We start from the raw sequence: 26,128 nt of genomic DNA, 5'->3' as shown, positions 1-26,128 counted from the left end.
GTCTTCTCCACCTCCCACAACTGCACGGACATGCAAATGCCCTGAAATCTTTACTACACAGGCTCTTATCGCTGACAGAGCCACGGAGAAGAGGATCCACTGAAGAACGTCTCGGAATAGCAAACTCCACATCACAGTGGGTTCAACAAAGGGGCTTACACTCCCACCACTGTTTAGTCTAATTCTAAACTGGTTGAAATACTGGCTATGAATAATAGTCCTTCATACAGAATTTGCTCATTTTCAGCTTGGGTTTGGGTAGTCCATTAAAACTAAAATCTAAAAACAAAACAATACATAATAACGGCAAATTCATTTGTCAAATCTGCTCTTATAACTTGCTGTTCAAGTCTGTAACAGCTATGATTTGGTTTCCAGTAGGCCCATTGAACTCAAATATATAGCACCTTGATTTTTAAACACACAAAATGCATATGCATTTAAAAAATTATATATAAAAGCACTGGTTTCGCCTCCTCCTCTCCATCCTCCCAAGTGAAGGGGCTGGAGAGGGTTGAGGCTGTTGCTGGAAATTAAGTAGGGCAACAAAACACTTGAGCAAACTTTATTCCCTGAAGTTAGGAGGCGCCGTCCTGCAGCTGTCATACTACCTCATCAGACTCCAGCCCGTGGACCTCGTATAAGGTGTCCAGTATGGCCAGCTGCTTTTCCATGGCAGGGAGGTAAAGGCTGAGGTCCCTCTGCATCCCAATACTGAAAGCTTCTTTCTGGTGGTCACCTTCCTTTACAGTCAACGCGGCCACAAAATCTTCATAGGATGGAGCTGCCCTCAGAGCTAACTGCAAAAGAATCACCCATGAGAATGTGCACCACGTCTCTCTCGCACACTTACTCTCATGCACGTGCTCACACACACACACACACTCACAAGGAGCTGTGAGAGCAAGAATAAAGAAACATAAATACCCTTTTAATTTGTGGACTCTCTAAAATTATGTTCCAAGCACAAATCAAATAACTTTAAGGCTAGAAGAAGCAAGGATGTACTCGAACCCTCTTAAGGATGAATAATGCCATCAAGTCAGGAAATGCTGAGAGAGAGAGTTTGAGAAAAGCTCCCTTCTGATCCACAGTGTGATACAGACTATTCTCCGAGTCTGCTGAATCTACCTGAATGTGTGTTACCACCATGGTCTTTGTTTCCATGTGGCCAGCCTTCCAGGGCATGCCACTGTCCTGTTTATATCTCATCTCCATATACATTTCTCTGCCTATCCATTTTCTCCCACGTGGATAATATTTCCTTTGAACCCTTGCATACTTTCTGGAAAAGAAGGGAGCTAACATTTGTTGTCTGCTTGTACACTGACGCTTTAACATATTTTATCCCAGTTAATCTTCATAAGAACCCTGTGCAGTTTACATACCTGTTTTACGGATGAACTTCATATAGCTAATGAGTGCCAGGGCCAGGGTCTGAACTTAAGATCATCTCTGTGCTTTTCAGCCACACCACCACATCATGCTGCTTTCCTAATGGAAGATTTCCTAGGCTCCTTATCCTCCCCCCCTTCCTTTGCAGGCCAACATTCCCTAAGCTTGCTAAAATTTTCTGTCTGACATTCACTAGGTTGGCTCTGCTGATAACAACAGATTTCAGTAGAGGCTTTTTGGAGAATCTTGAATTATCATTCCACAGTTGCTTTCCTAATCTTCTGTATACTTTGAAAGTCTTTGAGAATCAGCCCTCCCCATTTTTGCAATAAGAGAATGACTGGCATTATCATGCAGTGGCTAAAGCGCAGGCTAAGATGAAGTCGACCTGGACTTGGATCTCAGATCTTTCATATATTAGCTTGAGAAATTAAAGCAAAGTGCTTAACCTCGTAAAACCTCAGTTTCCTTATCTGTAGAAGAAAACTAATACCACTTTCCTTATTTTAAGGATTAATGGGATATGCAGAAAGTATTTAGCCCACTACCTGGCACATGATACTCAGATAATGGTAGGAGTACAAGGGAGAAGAACAGAAAATGAAGAGAAGGCAGTTATCCAAAAACATAATGTGAGAAAATCTCCCAAAAGTGAAGGATAGGAGTCTCCAGATGTAAAGACCTAACCAAGTGCTCAGCACAAGCAATGATAAAGACCAAAAGAGGACGTCGTGAAGTTTCAGAATGTGGGGATAAAGACAAGATTATAAAAACATTCCAAGGAGGACACGGAATAGTTTACATGTAATGGAACAGGAATGACATTAGATTTCATAGTATTAACAGTGGAAGCTGGAGAATAGAATAATGGCTTCGAAATTCTGAGGAAAAGTGATTATTAACCTAGAATTCTATACCCAGCCAAACCAGCACTCTAGAAAAAAGGGGTAAAACCAATAATAGAGTTCAATTATCTACTCTGACTGAAGAGAAAACCAAAAAAGTCAAATGATGGCTACTTAATGGCAAGCTGGAGGCAGAGTCTGGACTGGGCATCAGTTCAATGGACTATAACTGCTGGAGGATAAAAGTTCACTATTTGGCTGGTAAATGAGACAAATTCCTTGGATGTAAACGATGCTTCCCTGAGTGACTGAGATCAGTTAAAATGAATTTGACTCCATATATTAGCACATTAAAAAACTCAACAGACCTTCCAAAGCAGGGATGACTTGGAGAATAGTAGAGAGGATGAAAGGGCCAATCCAGCTACAGACTTAAATCTTCTATTGAGAAGGCTGTTGCCAAATGCTTGACGTAATTTACTTTCTTTAAATCCTGCAACTTTAAAAATTATTGGCAATAATACCTAAAGCCTTCAAAATGTTCTTACTCTATAACCTTGGGTATGTTACCTCATCTCTTTGTGTCTCAGGTTTCTTTGTCTGTAAGCAGGGAAAATAACAGAACCTATCTCAGAGTTATGAGATTCCGAAATTTATGTATGTCAAGCACTTAAAACATGTAGTACATGGTAAGTGCTTAAAACTGTAAGTTGTAATTATAGTTCTTGGTATTAGACATAGCAATTCTATTTCTAAGAACCTATTTTGAGGAAATAACAGTTTTAGTAAAAAGTGCATGTAAACAGATGCTGTTTTATTTCTAGGCTTAGAAGCAGTTTAAGTTTCTGACAAGAGGACTGGACAAATAAATTTTGATACCACCGGACTAGGGAAATACTATGCAGTCATTAAAAATAGTGTTTTTTCAAAGATTGTTATGTCATTTAAAAATGGTCATGATAGAATCTATTGGGGGGGGATAAAGAAATACAAGCTAAATGTAGAAAAAACTTATATGTATATACAAATATATAAAGATAATTATATACATACACTATAAACACCTATAAACAGAAATATATATTTACCTAAATATATAAAATTAAATAGATCAATATTTAAAAGAATACATAAAGATACAAAAATAAAAGCAAATGAAGTAAAACACAAAAATGTGAAAAATGGAAAACATGGACAGTTTTAATTTTTTTCCTTTCTATTCTTCCATAATTTGTAAAATATTTTGTAGTATATATTACTATAAATTGGGGAAAAGGGCTGTAAGTTAAAAAGTCATTTTAAAGATTCATGCTTAGGAGTGTCCCAGCATACAATTATGAGGCTCTGCCTTTTCATGGCTACATTTCTTGACTAAGACTGACCTTTCCCTGGATGGAAGAATCACAGAGTATCATTGCTAACATAAAGGGGCCATCTACCCCCGGTATTCGATGATTCTCAGGTTTGCACTCCTCCTAGCTCAACATCCTGGGAGGGAGGAGGTGTTGGGTAACTGGAGCCAAAATACATGAATACAAACACCTTCACAACGAAAATAATTGGATAAAAAGAGATGTCTACCCCTAGCCACTGGCACACCCAATACAGTTACTATTCAAAGACAAAATTCAACTAATAAAAAAAAATCAACTAAGACCTGAGAATTAAAAAGAATGAATACAATGGGGCAGCAGAGGGAGCTATTAGCTGGAATTCATCACTTGAATGCATCATTTCTCCTGAATGGTAAATATTTGGTATCACTGCTTCCTTCCAACCTCTGCAGTGATATGCAAGCTTTTTACTACCTTACCAGAAAGACAACCATCTCTCAGGCAAATCTCTACAAGGTCATTGGAACTGGATAGGGTAAAGCATACTCTTTTATTCATGTTTAATAATCTTTGCTAGTCTAGACACTTTTTAGTGTGGACATTTCCACATACCAAAGGCCTATACACATAAATGAAATAAGCAACACTGAGTTCTTATCCTCAAAAAACAAAGCAGAAACACCATATACACAAAACACCTTGCTTCTGACCATCAGAACCAAGAGCAGAAGGATTACTTACCGCAAAAACCCCACGAACTACCCAGCCATGGTGTTGCCGTAGTGTTTTACCATACGCGTTATCTTGAAAAGAAGAAAAACGCCATGAGGAACAACTTCATCGGAATTTGATGTGCTCTTTATATAATGTACTTTTTAATGTATGTAGTAGCATGGCCCTATTGGTGTTTGGAACTGATGTAAAAAATCAAATTACATAATTTGTACTCCAAAAGTCTAAAATAGGAAAAAAGTCCACATGAATTTTTTTTTAAAAAAAGAAAAACAGATACTTTCACTCTTACCTTGGGTCAATATATCTAAACTTATTATTACAGTGGGAAAAGTTCAATACATATAAAGAAATAGTGAGGAAAGACCATTGAAACATTGAGACTAAATACAATTAGAAATACACCATTAAAAAATACAGAAATACAGTTTTTTGAAATGTTGTATGACCCTGAGACAGTTCCTTCAGCTGCCCTCTCTAACCATCTGTTTCCCCTTTGTAAAATGATCTCAAAGGTTCTTTCCAATGCTAACATTCTATTCTGGGATGTCAAATGTTTGTCCTGAATGTTCCTATGATCCTGGGTATACAGTATTAAAGCTACAAACTTTCAAAAATATTGTGGAGAGAATGGCTTGAAGTTATTAAGCTAAAGTAACTGGTGAGACCTATTAATAAATGTCACTCATGTTTTATACCTTAACTATATACAATAACCTATTATTTTTGTCCCAATGTGTTTTAAAATGAGATTTAAAAACAGGAATATAATAATTACTGGAAAAAAACAAGAATAAGATGGATGTATTTTATGTGAGGGATATGTTCCTAAAGATTTTGAATAATGCAGTATGTATAAAATTCAAGGCTGATTTTTCCACAAGAATAAATGCATTCTCAGGAGGTACAGATCTACATCACCATGGTACGTTTTTATTTCAATGTTCCATTTTATTTTCTAAGCATCATCTCCAGTAGTTACAGAGTGCTCATTCCTAAATTAACAGCACAGCATACAATGGGACTGTTTTGACTGTCTTCATGCTTTCCCACATTTAAATTGTATTCTAAACTTATTTATTTTTATGTGCTAGTTTTAGCACTAGCACAAGTACTACCACCATTTCATAAATGCTTAGGTGACACTGTAATAGGCTATAAACGTATTTTCAATTACAACAACAGCAGATGTTAAAATAACAGAAAGACAGACACTAAAACCGCAAGTACATATTCCTATGCAGTGAAAAGCAATGAGGCTCAAAGGACACTGCCCGTGAAGGGTCCACTGAAGGAAGTCAGGTATTTGCATTTTATTAGCCAAACTGGCGCTGCCATGTGACTGCGGCTTGACATAGTTTACCATTTACCCAAGCCCGCCAGCTTTGAAATTATGTAATTCCAGTTAACTTTTATTTTAAAAATTTGGATGAAGCTTTATTAATACTTTTAGTACATCTATTTCAATTTCACATAATTTGCATTTGCATAAAATATAATTATATTTTATATAAAAGAACATACATTCAATATGTATTGTATTTTATATAAAAGACTATACATTTGAAATATAACGACAGATGTCCCTGGTTATCTAAAGTATTAGAAACAGGGTGGAATGCCAGTACCCAGGGTGGTGAAGCTAAAACAGAAGTGATAAATGATAAAGAATTAATAAATTCACATATGGCGAAGACTCTTAGAAACAGGAGAGCCCAAGATTAAATTTAGTTTTTTTCTTAGGAGAACAGTCTGAGTAGACAAGAGCATGGTCAAAGATACCTGTCTCAGGCCACACATAAAACCTGGCTGATTCTCTGTAAGGGGACATGTGGTATCAGGGAAATTTTAGATACATAAGGCCTTAGTGAGGATATCTTGAGAAAAGTGAAGAAAACGGTTGGCTCACCCACAAAAGGTATAATATTGATGGGCAGAGAATACTAGGCACAGCTTCTAGGAAAAACCAGCAATTGAGGAGCCTTCTGGTCTGGCCAGAGTACACAGGTCCATGGAAAACATCCTGAGGTGAGTTATTGAGGTAAGATAATAGGAATCCTTTCTTTCTTGTGACCCTATTCCAGGCCATTAAATGATAAACAAATAAATTAAATACCATTAAAATTTGCTGGTAGATATCTACAACGAACAGTTGCTCCACTCAACAAGAATTTAGTGTTGAGTCTACCACACTCCACAGACTGTGCTAGGCAGAGGGATCTTCAGGTGATTTAAACTCAGTCAATTCCCCGCCCTCAAGAAGTTGATGGCTTTATAAGAGAGCCAACATTTAACAAGTCATGATTACACAAACTGCTAACTGCTACAGTAGAGATTTATACACAGTGCAATAGGAACAGAAAGAACAGAGAAACTAATCCAGCCTAAAGGGGAGTGTAGAACAGAGTGAATTCTCGGAACGAGTCCTCAAGGCTGGGTGGGTAGAGAGAAGGATGGTGGGTGGTGTTGCAGACAGATGAAGCACCACAGAGCTGTGAATGGTCATGGTATGCTGGGAATGGTGAGCATGGAGCTGGGGCCAAAGTGTGAGGACCTTTAACCACCATGTCAAGGATTCTGAACTTGCACCTGAGGCATAGTGGGAGTTTTTAAAAATACAACATTTATTGCTTTTTTTCTGATTTCACAAGTAATGTATGTCCATTATCAAAAATAAGAAAAATATTTAAACAGAAGAGAATTAAAGAGACCCATAATCCTTTCTCCCAGAAATAACCACAGTGGGCATTTTGGGGAAATGCTCTCTTAGTCTTTTTTTCCTCTCGAGAAAGTATTATTTTCTTCTGTTACCAAGGTCATGATCATTCTGATTTGGAATTGTGGTTGAAAAGTAACAAGATGAGACTGACACTTCTTTACAGTCTGTAGCAGATATAGGTGTCCTGAACCCTGAACCTTCAGCTCCAAAGCTTACCTGGTCAGACAAACTGCTTGTTTAAAATGGGCTCTGGACTCAGTGCCACGCCTGCAATGAGAACCTTATACCTTTCCTATACTTTGCCATTCAAGTCAACCATTCAAAAAGCCCTTCTCTACGCTCTCTTCTAAAGGACAGCAAGAAGACAAGGAAGACAAAGGTGCTGTGAGTCCAAACAGCATGGGCATCCTGGCCTAAGGAGGAGGGAGTGTTTGTACAGCAGCACGATCTGTGTTTCCCACCTGGCCAGGCTAGAAGAAGCAGCTGTTCCTTGTTGTACCTGTACCTTGCCAGAAGAGAGTCCCACCTGGCAAAATGTGGGCCAGAAGGTCTAATGGGAGAAGACGGAGTCACAGAATTTGGGATGAGTCCTAACAGGTCCAGGAAGACCACTGCTGCAATTTAAAACCAAAAAATGAAATAAAACTCACAAAAAAAATATCTGTCAAAAGTCCTTAGCTGACTGCTAGGGCTGCAAATACTCTTGCCACATGAGGCTGCATTAAAATAAGATGAAGTCTAAGCCTGACTTATTTTGGTTACCTAGAAAAGAGATAATGAAATACATTAATCTTCACTGTAATACCAGTTCATTATCATAATGCATGTTCTATAATCTGGGAGTATTTTTGGCCTCTGAAAGACATAAATGATACCTTTGTCCCTGTTCTTTGAGATGTGTCAGTTCCCCAGAGACTGAGTCAAAATTTCCAAATAGGAAGCCTTGACAATCACCTTGCCCAATTCTCTTCCTTTTACAAATGAAGGCACGGAAGACCCAGAGAGGTAGTGACTTGCCCAAGGTCACCAACCTAAAAGCAATGAGAACTTGGGGAATTCTTGTCATATCAAACCATTCTACAAAAAAACAGAACAAAACAAAAACAAAAACTAATGTTTATTCTTGGTGAAAGTAAAGAAAATGAAAAATAATGTCTTTTCCAGTCATTTTCTGAAAGAATGAGCACCTTATTCTAATTATAGAAACACCACAGATCTGATTTCATTACAAGTAACTCAGAAACTTGCTATGAGGTATTTAGCAAGGTATTTAGATGTATGTAATACCAACTCTGATATACATAAATGGGAAAAGGACGGGTAATCCAATATATGCTACTAAGACAACTGATTTTCTAACTAGGAATAATAGAATTATATCCCTAGTTTATACCATTCTCAAAAATAAATTCTAGGAAGATTGAAGACAAAATACGAGAAGCAAACCTATAAAACTTTGAGAAGAAAATATCAGAGAACATATTTGTGACCCCAAGGGAGAAAGGGATTTCTTAAACAAGATATAAAAAGTGAAAACCATAAAAGAAAAGAATGACATGTCTGTTTATATAAAAACTCGAAACTCCTGTATACCAAGATATCATAAATAAAGAGATAAGGCATGCCACAGACTGAAAGGAGATATTGACAACTCGTAACTAAAAAACATTAATATCCAGAAAACATAAAGAACTCTCGTGAATCAATAAAGAAAAGAAAGCCTAAGAGAAAATTGGTCAAAGTACTTGAACAGGCAATTTGCTGAAGAAGAAATCAAACTGCCAATGAAAACAGGAAAGGCTGCTCAACCTTACTAGTAATCTAAGAACACAAACTTTGGCAATATTCTATCATTTTATAACCATCAGGCACAAACTTAAAAGTCTGACAATTACAAATATTAACAAGAATGTGGAGCATTGGGAACTCTCACTATTCTGCTGGTAATTATAGACTCCGGAGAGCAATTTGGCAGTATGTAGTAATGTGGTTCAGCCATTCCAATTCTATTATATATTAGAGCAGCAGTTCTCAAAGTGTAGTTCCCACACCAGCAGCCTCAGCAAAGCCTAGGAACTTGTTAGAAATGTAGTCTTGGACCCTAGTCCAGACCTACAGAGCAATCTGTGTTTTAAGGGGTTTTCCAGGGATGCCAACACAGGCTAGAGTTTGAGAACCACTGCTCTGACAGCACGGCTTCTCAACCAGTAAGGCCTAGTGAATTACAGATCTGCAAATAGCTAGAACCCCTGGACCAGTCACCCTCAGTTACTAGCAGCCTCCTCCTTTTCCCAGTGTGCTGTTCAGATCTTACAATCTTCTACATGACAGAGAATATGTGCAAAAGGAATATGTACATGGTAGCATTGTTTGTAATAGTGAAAATCTGCAATTGGCTATGTCCGTCAACAGTATATTAGTTTTTAAAAACTGTGGTCTAGTCATACAACAAAATGCTAAATAGCAGGGAAAGTTAATGAGCCAGGACTCAAGTATCAATAGTGAATAAATCTGAAAACAATATTGAGTGAAAAAGGAAGAATGTGTACAATATGACACCATGTGAGTTTAAAACTTGCAGTTTAATACTAGGTACTGTTTATGGACACATAAATATATAGTAAAAATATAAAAACATGCATTATCATAATGCATGTTTATGCATGCATAGATAATGATAAACAGCAAATTCAGGATGCTGATCTCTGGAAAATGATGCCTGTTCATGTACTTTGACCATTTTTCTCCTAGGTTTTATTTTCCTTATTGATCATCGGAGTTCTTTATATTTTCTGGATATTAATACTTTCAGTTATGAGTTATACACATCTTCTATCAGTCTGTGGCATGCCTTTTCTATTTATAATGTCTCTGGGTGTACAGAACAAGTAATGGGATCAAGGGGTACATGGGCACTTAACTGTACTGAATTATTTTGTATATTAGGTAGATATTTGTTAAATGCCTGAAATATTTATAATTTTTTAAAAACTGAGCTATTAGGAAAGTACTCTCTGAATTCCTTATAGTGACTAAGCTTCAGGCAAAATGAGTTGTGTGGAAAAAAGCCAACTCAATGACAGCAGACAGAAATGAAACAGGCACCCAGAATGCCCTTTGTTCACTTTAGGCAAAGTGTCGTAAGCCAGTCCTGCCAGTAGAGGCATATGCTGTGGGTGGTTTGGGTGAGGTTATGACTTAATTCATGTTCCGTAATATTTTGGGGGAATAATTAGTCAAGTTATGATTTTATGTTCAACATATGATTATGAGTTCTGACTGTCTCTCTTAGTTCTCCTTGTCTGTGAAAGTCTCTTCATATTAAATACATGACTGAGCATCCTTTTAAAATTTTTCCTATTCTGTGCCAGAATAAGACTTTGGTTGGGTTAATTTTTACTTGACATTTGTGGAATCATTCTGAGGTGAGAGATGTGAAAATATGCTACCCAGCTGAGTCAACAGTGCAGAACATGTAACATTTAGTACAATGGTCCATGAAATGCCAAAGCAACTTTTCTTCCTTCCACTCACAAGGATGCTTTCCAAAATTTCTTTTTGATGTGGCATCTGCAAATGGAGGGCCCAGCTCTATGGCAAACCATTAAACATATCTGCTTTGTGAATCCAACTCCTTTAAAATGACCTCTACAGAATGGCACAGGACACTAAGGGTATAGAGCAGTTCTTGGCATGAAACCACCCAAAATGTTACACTCTGATCATCGATATGGGGAAGTCAAGTGACAGTTCAAGTGTAAAAGAAGGCGGTATAAAGCTTAAGGCCTCCTTCCAGATGCTGGGAACTGTTCCAGGTCACAGAACTGCAGCAATACAATGACTACAACTGCATTTTCCAGAAAGGTAATAGATGTCAAAGCTTCCACTGTGTCATTTAGGACTTTACAAATCATGTCTCATCTCCACCGTCACTAAGATTGCACAAGCTTTTGAACATTTATCTCAAAACCTTTCTTTTTTTCTTTTTTTTTGAGACAGAGTCTCGCTTTATTGCCCAGGCTAGAGTGAGTGCCGTGGCGTCAGCCTAGCTCACAGCAACCTCAAACTCCTGGGCTCAAGCAATCCTTCTGCCTCAGCCTCCCAGGTAGCTGGGACTACAGGCATGTGCCACCATGCCTGGTTAATTTTTATATATATATATTTTTAGTTGTCCAGTTAATTTCTTTCTATTTTTTTAGTAGAGATGGGGTCTTGCTCTTGCTCAGGCTAGTCTCGAACTCCTGAGCTCAAATGATCCACCCGCCTCGGCCTCCCAGAGTGCTAGGATTACAGGCGTGAGCCACCGCGCCTGGCCCCTCAAAACCTTTCTTAAACAGTGTTTTCTGGAAAGCTTTCTAATTATAATGAAAAGGAGGCAAAACTGATGGATGCTGTGACTAATTTCAGCACTTTTATTCCTGCTTATTAACTATCCTTCGGATGCAGTCAAAATTCCAAAATAATCAAGTATAGCCAAGTGAAAGGTAAGCTTCAGTGGCCTAGGTCTAGATGAATAGGTCTCAAACTTTAGCATGGATTAGAATCAACCGAATGATTTGTTAACAAATAATTACCAGGCCCCACCTCTGAAGTTTCTTATTCAGCCAAGTCTGGACATTTCTAATAAGTTTCCAGGTGATGAAGATGCTGGTATCATTAGACCAGTTTGAGAACAACTGATCTGGAATCTGAGACCCCAGGGAAGGTATTTATCTTCTCTAAACCCCAGTTTACTTGCTGTAAAAAGGGAGTATTTGGAAGATTTATTCAAATGTGTACCAAGAACTTAGTGTAATAGTAAAAATGGGTGCTCTATAAATGGTAGCTGTTATTACAATAACTCAAATTCAACTTTAGAATTAAAAAAGCAAGCTAAGTTGCCTATATATGGCCTACAAATTACACATATCCTCTCTTTCACCTACATATCCACCCTCCCTCATTTCAGACAAGGTATCAGTTCACTTATAAAAGCTGTGACTTCAAAATGAGAAAAAAGAAGCCGTTATCTCAGAAGAAATATGCATCAAGGAGCCTAGGGGTTCTGAACAACCATTACGTGAACATTTCTTGTAAAATTGTGTTTGTTTGCACAGAGCTTGTAGTGTCTGTGTCTAGAGGGAGGCTGGGTTGCTTAGGGGAACTTCATCTCCTCACACTGAGCAGCAGCAGGGAACTAGGGATTACTACAATCGAAGACATGATTTAAATCATAAAAACCACCTTTGAAATAAGCCTGAACATCAGGATGAAAATGTCAAATTTACAGCCCCACTTTCCTTTTCATTGAAAACAGTGCTGAAGGGGAAGAAAGGGAAGGAAAAGCTGAGATTGGCTGTGATTATTTCAGTCACAAAGCAGCTTTTGCCCTTCAATGTCTTCTCTTTACAAAGTCAACATCTCCTGTGCCCAGTCTTCAAATCAAGAGGTACCAGCTAGAGGAGAAAAGGGGGCAGAATTGGGGTGGGGACAAGGCAGAAATGGTATAAGCTTAATTTCCTCTCCACTTCCTGGGGTCAAAACTTGCTAGTGTCCTGTAAGCAGCTGGGTTCTACTGCAGCTCCTGCAGTGGACTAAATGAGATCAGCATCGACCTTCTCCCCTCCCACAGACAGCCCCTAACAAAGCAATAGCAGCATGTGACATGTGGACTCCACCAGGCACACAGTGCTGAATGCCATATTGTCTGCATCTCCAAGACGTGGAGAAGTCTTTCTTTTGGTGTGAAATTTCCACACTAAGTTACTCTGGACAGAAGTTTCTGGCTTGGCATCTGAGCTTTATAAACGTTCCATTTCTGATTTGAAATAAATAAGCCCCATTTTCTGGAAAGTTATCAACTTCATATTTCATGATAATGATGATAAAAATATAAACAGCAAAAGAAGCTAACCTCTATTAAGCACATATTATGTACCAAATACTTTTCTAATTTTTTTCACAAGAATGAACCTACTCAATCTTCACAACAACGTTATTAGTGAAATAGTATCACCCTTCCCATTTTATAGAGGAGGAAACTGAGGCACAGAAAGCTTAAGTAACTTGCCTAAGGAAAGAACACTAATTGGTGGTGGACCCCAGAGAACAACTCCAGAACCCATGACCCTAATCACTCCATAAGCCATAAGGCTTGACAGATACTGGTTAGGGGGCATGAGTAGACGCGGTGAATACACTGTTAGTACTTGAAATCAGGACACATGGGGGAGAATATAACCGAGACTATCTAGAAATTCAGGGATGTATGGGGAATTCAAAAATCCAGGTGGAGGCCAGGTGCAGTGGCTCACGCGTATAATCCCAGCACTTTGGGAGGCCAAGGCAGGAGGATCATTTGAAGCCCGGAGTCTGGGCAACATAGCGAGATCCCATCTCTACAAAATAACAAAAAAATTAGCCAGGTGTGTTGGTATGCACCTGTAGTCCTACCGACTCATGAAGCTGAGGTGGGATGATGGCTTGAGCCCAGGAGTTCTAGGTTGAAATGAGCTATGATCATGCTACTACATTCCAGCCTGGGTGACAGAGAGTGAGACCCTGTCTCTTAAAAAAAAAAACCAAAAACAAAACAAAGAGTGCATGTGGTTCAGGGATGGTAGAGAAGACCCTTTGTCGGAGAAATGAGGACCTTTGAGACACAGGCTCCAAAATGACCCTGCTTCAGACATTGTGTGGTCTTAAGCAAGTATTTTAATCTCTCAGAATTTCAGTTCCCTAATATGTAAAAATGGATTGATGCAAGGATTAAGTTGTCTAAATTCTTCACAAAGTGCTATGGAAATGTCAGCTCTTACTGTTTTATGGCATGTCAGCAATTTCTGGACAGGTTGGACAGAGGGAATCATGTAGGGGAAGAATCCCTGAGGACTCATGGCCTACGGGAAGCCTGACAGAGAGAGGCAGAACCCACTCAGGACACCGAAAAATGCCACACAGAGCACTGGCTCCCCCTCCCTACCAGGGGCATCTATTAATTCATTTCACTGTTTACAATCATGGCTAGTTAGAGCTTGACTGTGTGCACCTCTACATTATAATACTTTAATGCAGGGCTTCAAAATATGATGGAATTTCATTTCTGCTCCCCACCCACACACACACCCCATGCTAGAAAAATTTCCTGTAAGCCACAAGAGAGTTTAGCCACTCCATGAAGCACTGTGTGGATGCTTCTAAATCTTAACATCATCCAAAATGGTCTGATAGATGCATCAGTCTATACATCCACCCACCCATCCACCTGTCCAATGTTTATTAAGCACCTACGATGTTGCAGTCACTGCATTAAGGCTGGAGATATAAGACGATCTCCTTTGACCAGTGCCTTTATCCCAGTCTTGGTCTTGCACTACAAAAAGGAACATGCAGAGCATTTGAGGAATACAGGATGATGACCAACCCTTACTCTCACTCTGGAACAAATCCACAGGATCCCCTCCCACCCTCTTTTATGGTCTCCAAAGTTAGCTTCTCTTTGAATACTGATTTTCAAGGACTATACCATATTTGAAGATTAATTTAGGAAAACCAATCTCTTGATAATATTAGATCTTCCTATTAAGGGTTGGCTTTCTTTTAATTCAGTGCTTCCTTAAAACATACTATTTTTTAATAAGTAAAATCTAGATTACTAGGTCACTGTCTCATGGGTCCTTTTTAAACAAAGCATATAGGAAGCAAACAATGGATAATAATAAAATAAGAAAACAAATCAAATCCTGAAAAGCAAAAATTTTCCTTATACCTTATCTCCCTCTCCAGAGGTCTCCACTCCAAATCCTATTCAACTGATCAATTAAAATGTAAAGAACACTTACTCAGGGCTGTCTGGATATCCTTTTCCCCATTTTTCACTTCTGTCAAAAATCCCTTCAGAAATTTGAGACCTCTAAAACAAAAAAAAAGAAAGAAAGAAATATTATTTTCAAAGTTGATTTATGTTGAATGGGTACAAAGAAATGGCAGACACCAGCTTCAATTTCAGTAATACTTTGGGCTCAGCAGTAAACAGGTCGAATTACGTGGCAGTCCGTCCTCAGCTTCTCCCGTCACTTCCTTTTAGTTTGCTCTGGACCCTTCCCCAGCCCCATCTGATATACCCAAAGCAGTGGTTTTCAAAATGTGGTCCCAAACAGGTATCAGCATACACAAAGAGTGCAATGCGCACCACCCGAAGGATGGGCATATTTGAAACTCGGACTTAGGTGGGGAGGCGGGGGTAAGGGCAACATACGTAACCTAAACATCTGTACCCCCATAATATGCTGAAATAAAAAAAAAAAAAAAAAGTGGTCCCAAGACCAGTGGATCTAGCACATACCTGGGAATTTGTTAAAAATGCAAATTCTGGTGCCATACCCCAGACTTCCTAAATCAGAAACTCTTGTTTTTAACAAGCCCTCCAAGTGACTCTGATTAACACTGAAGATAGAGAGCCACTAATTTAAAGAAAAACCAGTTCACTTTACTGTCCTTTAAGATTTCTATCTTTATATATATTATTAAAAATATTTATCACCATAAACAGGGAAGCAAAAAAAAAAATAAAGTTGGTGTTCTATTCATCAGGCCTTCTAGAAGTGGCTAAACAATTCAGTTGGATCCTTCATTAGGAATTAGTCTCCTTTACATAATAGTTTTCTTGGTGGTAACATTTCAATTAAGCTGGATTTTAACTGCTGCCCCGCCCTATCAGCCTTACCTCTTCAGCCATAAGAGGGCTTCAGTAGCTGAGTTCCTAACCTGGGCCACATCTGCTTCCACTTCATGCAGCACTATCTTCTGGAGGGTGGTAAACTCTTCCTTGTTGGTTATATACTTCTGATTTACTTTCTGCAGAAAAAGAAAGGAAACAACCTAAGTTAAAAATGCTAAAATTGGAGGGGGGCCAAGATGGCTGACTAGAAGCAGCCTGCACACACAGCTCTCATGGAGAGGATTGAAATTGCAAGTAGATATTCACCTTCACATGGATCGTATGAGAAAGAGCACTGGGAATCAACAGAGAGGTGACGGGAGGCACCCAAAGTGAAGGAGAGGGAGTGGGGCGACCCACTCAGTAGGATCAGAGGTACTCAGGGAAAGGGCCTACATGGGGGGAAGGGAAGGAGAGAACCCTGTGGTGCTACACTTCCCCTGCAGACACTGCAGCTAGAGCTGTGGGAGGGCCACTCCACTGAAGCAGGCCACCAGACTGACACTGGGAGCAGACTGGAGACTGTGTAGTGGCATTGCTTCGGAGAGAAGGAACAGCAGGGTCCCATTGCTTATGAACCCTAAGCACTGCAGTTGGCACCATTTTGAGGTCTCAGCCCCAGAACGCTGCAGCTACCTGGGGGGGAGGCAGATTCATTGCTGCCACCTCCCTATATCCCCTGCCAGGCTAGGAAGGGAGCAGGGAGGCTGGGTACTCTTGTGAGCCTTGTGGGTGGATGGCATGCACCCCCAACACTGCCAGGGAACCTGGGCAGAGAAGGTGCCTGAGGACTCAGTGCCCACTGCCACTGCCTGGGCAGCCCCACCCAGCCACAGCTGCTGCAGGAACTGGACAGACAGTGGGCCCACAGCCTGGGCACCTGTCACTGCAGTCTGAGTGGTGTAGCGCAAATGCTTGCTGCTGCATGCTGGCCCCTGCCACAGCTGTGGATCCGGGTAGGGTGAGCACTCACGCCATGCATGCTGACTGCCCGTGACAACCCCAGGAGAACAGGAAGATGCAGGGGAGTAGCAGTATTAAAGGCTCACAGTGTAGCCACCCCTCTCCTGCCTGGTCAATCTTCCAGAGTAAGACTCAAGCATGCCTTCCAGGGACCTCTCCCTCTCTTCACTAAGCAGAGAAGAATGGTTGTATTGCAAAGCTATCTATCTTGAGCTGAGAGAAGAGGTTTCAGACGAGAAGGAACCAGCATAAGAATTCTGGCAACATGAAAAAAAAACAGGCTGTTTTGACACCTTCAAAGGATCATAATAGCCCTCTAGCAATGGACTCCAACCAAAAGGAAATGGTTGAAGTGTCAGATATGGAATTCAGAATACGGATGGTAAGTAAGATCAATGGGATTGATGAGTAGTTTGAAAACCAACACAAAGAACCAAAAAAAATAATAATTTAGGACATGAATGAAAAATTCACTAAAGAGTTAGATAGTATAAGGAAAAATATAACAGAACTTCTGGAAATGAGTCATTTAGGGAATGTCGAAATATAGTAGAAAGTTTTAAAAACAGACTAGACCAAGCAGAATTTCAAAACTCGGAGACAATGCTTTTGAATTAACCCAGTAAAATACAGACAAAAAAGAATCAAGAAGAATGAACAAAGTCTCCTAGAATTATGGCACTATGCAAAGTGAACAAATGTAAGAATCATAGGTATCCCTGAGGGAGAAGACAAGGCAAAAAGCATGAAAAACACCTATTTGAAGGAATAATTGAGGAAAACGTCCCTGGTGTTGCTAGAGACTTAGACATCCAGATACAAGAAGCTCAATAAACAACTGGAAGATTTATGGCAAATAGGACATCACTAAGGCACACAGTCATCAGTCTGGCCAAAATCAAACTGAAGGAGAAAATCCTACAAGCTGTGAGATGAAAGGATTAACTAACTAACAAAGGAAAACTCAACAGACTAACAGCAGACTTCTCAGCAGAAACCTCACAAGCCAGAAAGGAATGGGGTCCCATTTTTACTCTTCTTAAACAGAATAACTGCCAGCCAAGAATTTTTTATCCTGCAAAACTAAGTTTCACAAATGAAGGAGAAATAAAGTCTTTCCCAGACAAGCAAACAATAAGGGAATTTGTCACCACTGGACCTGCTCTGCAAGATATGATTAAAAGTGCTCTATACATGGAACAGAACAATCAATACCCACTAGTGAAATAACACCTGAAAGTTAAAACTCACAGCTCTTATAAAACAGAAACACAAGGGAGAAAACAAAGCAACTAGGTAACAATCAACATGATAAACTGAAAAGTACCTCCCATGTCAATACTATCATTGAACGTAAACAATCACAGTGCTCTACTTAAAAGATATAGATTGGCTGAAAGGGATTAAAAAACACAACCCAAATATATGCTGTCTCCAAGAAACCCATTTAATTTCGAAAGACTCTCATAGACCCAAAATAAAGGGGTAGAGAAAATATTCTACACAAATGGAAACCTAAAGCAAACAGGAGTAGCTATTCTCATATCAAATAAAACAGACTTTAAATCAACAATAGCAAAAGAAAGACAATTGTTATATTAAAAATAATGGTAAAGGGAGCAATTCAACAGAATACATAACAACCATAAATATATGTGCACCTAACCCAGGAGCTACCAGGTTCATAAAACAAAGTCTACTAGATCTAAGCAAGGAAATAAACAGTAACATCATAATAGCCAGGGACTTCAACATTCTACTGACAGAACTGGACAGATCATCAAGGCAGAAAACCAACAAAGAAACACTGGACTTAAACGGGATTCTAGAACAAATGGACTTAACAGACAATTACAGAACATTCTACTCACCAAATGCAGAATATACATTCTTCTCATCAGCACATGGGACATTTTCCAAGAGTGATCATATGTTAGGCCACAAAACAAGTCTCAGTAAATTCAGAAAAACCAAAATCATACCGTGTATCTTCTCAGACCACAGTGGAATAAAACTAGAAATCAATTCCAAGAGGAACTGCCCAAACTACATGAATACATTGAAACTAAACAATCTGCTGATGAATGATCCTTGGGTCAATCGAGATGGAAATCAAAAGATTTTTCAAATCAAATGACAAAGATGACACAAGCTTCCAAAATCTCTGGGATATAACAAAAGCAGTGCCAAGAGAGTTTATACTCTAAAATCCCTACATCAAAGACAGAAAGATCACAAATTAACAGCTTAATGTCACACCTCAAGGAACTAGAAAAACAAACCAAACCCAAAGCCAGTAGAAGAAAAGAAATGATAAAGATCAGAGCAGAACTAAAGAAAATGGAAACAAACAAAAAAAAGAATACAAAGGATCAACAAAACAAAAAGTTAGTTCTTTGAAAAGATAAACAAAATCAATAGACCAATAACTAGATTAATCAGAAATAGAAGAGAAAGGACTTGAATAAGCTCAATCAGAAATGAAAAAGGAAACACTACAACTGATACCACAGAAACACCAAATATCATCTGTGACTACTATAAAAACCTCTACACACACAAACTAGAAAATCTAGAGAAAATGGATAAATTTTTGGAAATGCACAACCTCCCAAGTTTGAATTGGGAAGAAATAGAAATCCTGAACAGACTGAAATGAGTAGCAAAATTGAAACAGTAATAAAAAAAATCTCCCAACAAAAAAAGCCCAGGGCCAGATGGATTCACAAATTCTATCAGACCTACAAACTGGCACCTATCCTACTGAAACTGTTTCATACATCGAGAAGGAGGGAGTCCTCCCTAACTCATTCTACGAAGCCAGTATCATCCTGATACCAAAGCCAGGACAGGATGCAAGAAAAAAAGAAAACTACACACCAATATCCCTCATGAACATAGATGTAAAATCTTCCACAAAATACTAGCAAACTGAATCCAACAGCACATCAAAAAGGTAATTCACCATGATCAAGTGGATTTCATTCTAGGGATGCAAGGATGGTTCAACATACACAAATCAATAAATGTGATATACCACATAAACAGAATTAAAAACAAAAACCATACGATCACCTCAATGGATGCAGAAAAAGTATTCAATAAGATTCAGCACCATTTCACGATAAAAACCCTCAACCAACTAAGCACAGAAGGAACACACTTCAAAATAATAAAAGCTATATATAACAAACCCATAGCCAACATCATACTGAATGGGGAAAAGTTGAAAGCATTCCCTCTAAGAACCAGAATAAGACAAGGACGCCCACTTTCACCACTTTTATTCAACACAGTACTGGAAGTCCTAGGTAGAGCAATCAGGCAACAGAAAGAAATAACAGATATCCAAATTGGGAAAGAGGAGATCAAACTATCCCTGCGTGTCATCAATATGATCTTACATCTAGGAAATCATAAAGACTCCTAGAATTGATAAACAAATTCAGTAAAGTCTCAGGTTACAAAATTAATATATACAAATTGGTAGCATTTTTATATACTAATAACGGCCAGAGTCACATCAAGAACTCAATATCATCTACAATAGCTGCAAAGAAATAAAATACCTTGGAATATACTTAACCAAGGAGGTGAAAGATCTCTACAAAGACAACTACAAAACGCTGATGAACGAAATCATAGATGACACAAACAAAAGGAAAAACATTCCATGCTCATGGATTGAAAGAATCAACATTGTTAAAATGTCTATTTTAACATTTACAGATTCAACATGACTCCTGTTAAAATACCAATGTCATATAGATCTAGAAAAAAATAATCCTAAACTTCATATGGAACCAAAAAAGAGCCTGAATAGCCAAAGCAATGCTAAGCAAAAAGTACAAATCTGGAGGCATCACAGTACCTGACTTCAAACTATACTGCAAGGCTATGGTAACCAAAATAGCATGGTACTGATATAAAGGTAGACATATAGATCAATGGAACAGAATAGAGAATCCAGAAATAAAGTCATGTAGCTATAACCAACTGATTTTCAACAAAATAGACAAAAACATACACTGGAAAAGGACATCATATTCAATAAATTGTGCTGGGAAAACTGGATAGCCACATGCAGAAGAATGAAACTGGATTCCTATCTCTCACCATATACAAAAATTAACTCAAGATGGAATAAAGTCTTAAATATAAGACCTGACACCATAAAAATTCTAGAAGAAAACATAGGAAAAACTTTTCTGGACATTGGCCTAGGCAAAGAATTTATGACTAATAAGACCCCAAAAGCAAATACAGCAACAACAAAAATAAATAAATGGTACTTAATTGAACGAAAAAGTTTCTGTATAGCAAAGGAAATAATCAACAGAATAAATAGAGAACCTACTGAATGGGAGAAAATATTTCCAAACTATACATTCGACAAAGGGTTAATATCCAAACCTAAAAAGAATTGAAATAAATCAGGAAGAAGAAACCCAAATAACCCCATCAAAAAGTGAGCAAAAGATATGAACAGATTTTTTTGAAAAGAAGAGAAAACAAATGGCCATCAAACATATGAAAAAATTGTCAATATCACTAATCACCAGGGAAATGCAAAGTAAAACCACAAAGAGATACTACCTTACCCCTCAGAATAATGGCCATCAGAATGGCCACTATTAAAAAGTCAAAAAACAATAGGTGTTGGCACGGATGCTGCCAAAGGGACTGCTTATACATTGTTGGTGGGAATATAAACTAGTATAATCTCTAAGGAAAATAGTATGGAGATTCCTCAAAGAATTAAAAGTAGACCTACCATTCAATCCAGTAATCCCACTACTGAGTATCTACCCAAAGGAAAAGAAGCCATTTCATTAAAAAAAAACACCTGCACTCAAATGTTTATTGTAACACAATTCACAATAGCAAAGACATGAAATCAGCCTATGTGCCCAGCAACAGATGAATGGATAAAGAAAATGTGGCATATATATACCATGGAGTACTACTCAGTTATAAAAAGGAATGAAATAATGTTTTTTGCAGCAACTTGGATGGAACTGGAGACCATTATCCTAAGTATCTCAGGAATAGAAAAACAAATACCACACATTCTCACTTATAAGTAGGAGCTAAATGAGGGGTATATATGGTCATAAACTGGACATTGAAAACTAAGAAGGTAGGAGGATGGGAGGGGGATGAGGGATAAAAGTCTACCTATTGGGTACAATGTACACTATTCTGGTGACAGATACACTGAAATCCCTGACTTCAGAATGAATTATGTAATTCATTTATTTAAAAAAAAAAAAGAAACACTTGTACTCCTAAATCTATTGGAATTTTTAAAATGATGAAGTTATAAAGTAAATCAGTATGGTACTGAGACAAGTTTGGCAAGCAGGCCTCTAAGAAATCAAAATAACTTATTTGTTTTCGAGGTAATGTGGTTTTTTGTGTGAAAATTCTGAGGCTTCTGCTAAAATTAAATAGTCTCAGGCTTTTAAAGTTTTGTTCTTGAAGTATTTTTTTCTGCCTCAGAACCTCTCTCATAGCTGTCTTTGGTAGATACTTTTCATTCTAAGTATAAAATCAACAATCGTTTGTTCAAATGAGATATCATGCAACTATTCTGTCCAAATTCACAATAAAGAAAGATGTATTTATAGGAATTCCTTGCACTGCTTCCTTAAAGAGTAGTAGCCAATGACAAAGGAGACAGATTTTTATTTAGTATTATAAGCTCAAGAAGGTAATTCAATGTACATGTAAAAAGGGACCCAAAGTTGAAAGTAATATATACAACCGACTCATTTTACTGGGAGGAGATAAGCTCAGAGAGATTAGGTGAGTTACTGATGGTCCCACAGCTACAACTAGGAGTTGGGCCTTTTGAGTCCCAGATTTTCACTATCTAATATACCTTTTGGAAAAATGTAACTTTTCATTGTTAAAATTTAAAAAGTCAGTGTTGACATAAGAGTGAAACTCTACTGATCCATGTTCTGGGCATGAAAAGGAAATCCTGGTTTCATTTTCAAAATCAATATTCCATTCTCCCAAAAGCTTACCACTAGCTTTAATGATATTAATGATAAAGGCTTAGTAATTCCCTTACTGAGCTTTCAGAATGTAAAAAGAAATGTAAGAATGTAAGAAGAAAGATATCTGCTCTCTTAAAGAGCTGTGATACACCATTCACTTTTTAATTTATTCTTGTCAAACACAAAAATATTGAAAATGTTTTCCCTTATTTAAAAGTTTCCACAGAGACAAGCCAGCATACTCGCCTTAATATTTCCAACGAGATCCATCTTAACAGGAGCAAATACCGTAGGGCCAAGTTTGTCTAGAAGAAAGGAAAGGATCAAAACATTTTATAAAAAGCAATTTTTTCAAGTGGAAAATATTTTTTATATCAACAATAAATTTAGCAGATCACTTCCCTAACAACTTTAATTTTTGCTTCCAAAGCATTTCTAGACATAAGCTTCAAAAGCTTCTCAGGATACTGTTATCACCTTGCTCTATTACACTACTCTGAGGTGAGTACCTATAATGAGGTCCTAAGTGGCAAGTAAGATGAAAATAATCTCATAAATTTAGAATATATATTGTAATCCTTATGGCTCAATTGTCCAATATGGTAGCCACCAGATATGTGGCTATTTAGCACTTACAAGGTGGCTAGTCCAAACTGAAATGTATTGCAAGTGTAAAATACAGACCAGATTTTGAAGACTTACTACCAAAAAGAGAATACACAATATCTCATTAATGACTCTTTATACTGATTTACATGTTGAGATGATACTTTAGATATACTAGGTTAAATAAAATATATTAATTTTAATATGCCTATTGGAAAACTTGAAATTACATATGCAGTTCGAATAATTCTTTTGGGCAAGAGCAGTAACTAAAAAATAAAACAAAGAGGTACACCTAAAAAGCCAAAAGAGAAAAGACAGGGAATTCTTATAAAAAATACTTGACTGATCTAAAAGAAAGCCAGGAACAAAGATAGGTAGCTAAAAAGCTAAAAGAGGAAATAAAAAGAACCCTAAAAAATAACTGATTAATTGGCTAAAAGTCAAGAAAGGAGTAAAAAAGGAACAAAGAACAGGTAAGAAAAATAGAAAATAAGTAGTGAGATGGTAGAAACAAATAGCAAGATAATGAATTAAATTCACCCAAATAATGGATTCACTATATTAATAAATTACAAAAAAAGCACAAAGATTTCAATAAACACGGAAAAAGCATTTTATAAAATTAACTCATTCATGATTATAAAAACAACTCTCAGCATCAATTGTATCTACAGGCTAATAATGAATAATTAGAAAATGAAATAAAACATTTTTTTACAATAGCTTTAAAAACCAAAAAATTCTAATTAAGATCTCTACACTAAAAACTATATAAAACATTGTTAAGAAAAAATAAAGATGACTTAAGGAGAGATATAACATGCTGATGGCTTGGAAGACTCCATATTGTTTATGATGTCAATTTTCTCCTAATTGTTTGACAGATAAATTGTTACCTTAACCAAAAACCAAAAGGTGTTTGAATAGAAATTAAAAAGCTAAAATTTACATGGACATGGAAAAGGCCTAGAATTTCCAAAACAATTTTGAAAAAGAACAACACTGGAAGACTTACATTATCTGATTTCAAGCCTTATGGTAATTAAGAACTGTAGTACTGGCATAAGAAAAAACAGATCATTGGAACACAAGAAAGAGTCCAGAAATGATCCACATTGTCAGGGTTGATTTTTTGAGGGATGCTGTCCCTGTTCCTTGGCTCCTGGCTTGGAAGACTAACAAGCCAGGCCGGTATGATGGAGTGATGATAGACAAGCAACTTACACAAGTAGCTTTTATTGCAGGCTTTTCAGCACAGAAATAGAAAGCAAAAGAAGGTAACCTCCAGAGGTTGCCATGACAATTGTGAACTGTCACAGCACTGGGTGTGATTTTTACAATGCTAATGTATGTTAATAGGGAAAAGGTTACCTTTGGATATGAGCTCCTAGTTTCTGCGCATGCTCACGGCTGGGAAAAGTCCCTAATTGCAAGTTCCTGCTGTTCTGGGTTAGGTTTTAAATGCTCATTGGCCTCCTCATTTTTGCCCCACCTTTTCCTGTGGTTAACTCTGCTCACCTACATCTGTCCCTAATACACATTATAAGGCCAACTGATTTTCAACAAAGCTGCCAAAGCAACGTAAAAGGGAAAAGAATGGTTTTTTGGCAAATGGTTCTTGAGTAACCAGACATCATAAGGCAAAAAACAAAAACAATAACCTCAACCCCCTACCTCACACCACATACAAAAAATAATTCCAAATGGGTCATAGGCATACATGTAAAAATTAGAAGGGTCTAGAACTAAACATAGGAGAATATCTTCATGACCTTTGGGGTAAGCAAAGATTTTTAGGACACTCAAAGCACTAACTATAGAAGAATAAATTGAATTTCATCGAAATTAAAAACTTCTGCTTTTTAAAAGACATCAATAAGAAAAGAAAGAGGGAAGTCATAGTCTGGGGAAAATATTCACAATGTGTATGTCTACAATAAAATTTTATTCAGAATACATAAAGAACTCTCACAACTCAAGTAAAAAGAAAATCAACTTTTATAAATGGGATAAAGACTTTAACAGATACTTCACAATGGAAAATATAGCAACGGTCAATAATTATATGGGAAAGTACTCAACATCATTAGCCATCAGGGAAATGCAAATTAAAGTCACAATGAAATACCACTAAACACAGGAATAGCCAAAACCAAAAATACTGACATCAACAAACGCTAGTACAGATGTGAAGCAACTAGAATACTCATACTAGGAAGTACACAATTGTGCAACCACTATGTAAACTGTCTGGCAGATTATTACAAAGTTAAACTATGAACCAGTAATTCCAGTCCTAAGTATTTACTCAAGAGATATGAAAACATTTGTACACAGACATGAAAATGTTCAGAGTAACTTCATTTGTAATAGTCCCAAACTAGAAACTACCCAAATATCCATCAATAGGAGAATGAATAAACAAATTACGGTATATTCATTTAATGAACTACTACTCAGCCATAAAAAGGAATGAACTACTCATAATTGCAACAGGGAAGAATCTCAAAAACATACTATGTGAGAAAAGCCAGGTGCAAAAAGAGTATATGATACAATTTCATTTAAGTTTTAGAATAGGCAAAATTAACCTATTGTGACAAAAATCAACATAATAGTTGCCTCAAACTGAGTGGTAGGTTGGGAACCAACTGGCACAAGAAATGTTCTAGGGTGATGAAAACATACTATGTCTTGATAGGGATGTGGATTACAAAAGTAAGTGCATTTGCCGGGCGCGGTGGCTCACGCCTGTAATCCTAGCACTCTGGGAGGCTGAGGCGGGCGGATTGTTTGAGCTCAGGAGTTCGAAACCAGCCTGAGCAAGA

The 26,128-nt window shown here is 37.7% G+C and overlaps 1 protein-coding gene across 1 annotated transcript in view; it reads right to left on the bottom strand.

Moving 5' to 3' along the window:
- Nucleotides 1-550: 550 nt before the first annotated feature.
- Nucleotides 551-26,128, bottom strand: part of PLEKHA8 (pleckstrin homology domain containing, family A (phosphoinositide binding specific) member 8) — a 52,806-nt gene continuing 27,228 nt past the window's right edge. The window contains exons 10-14 of the mRNA XM_012640752.1: nucleotides 22,938-22,996; nucleotides 15,730-15,860; nucleotides 14,846-14,916; nucleotides 4,316-4,377; nucleotides 551-800 (exon numbers count right to left, since the gene is read on the bottom strand). Coding sequence (XP_012496206.1) covers nucleotides 603-800; nucleotides 4,316-4,377; nucleotides 14,846-14,916; nucleotides 15,730-15,860; nucleotides 22,938-22,996 — 521 coding nt within the window. The 3' untranslated portion in view covers nucleotides 551-602. The remainder of the gene's footprint in view (nucleotides 801-4,315; nucleotides 4,378-14,845; nucleotides 14,917-15,729; nucleotides 15,861-22,937; nucleotides 22,997-26,128) is intronic.

Source organism: Propithecus coquereli, unplaced genomic scaffold (genome assembly GCF_000956105.1).
Source record: "Propithecus coquereli isolate 6110/MARCELLA unplaced genomic scaffold, Pcoq_1.0 Scaffold156, whole genome shotgun sequence".
Lineage (NCBI taxonomy): Eukaryota > Metazoa > Chordata > Mammalia > Primates > Indriidae > Propithecus > Propithecus coquereli.
Note: the sequence above shows the minus strand (reverse complement) of the source record. Positions and strands in the feature narration are given on the sequence as shown.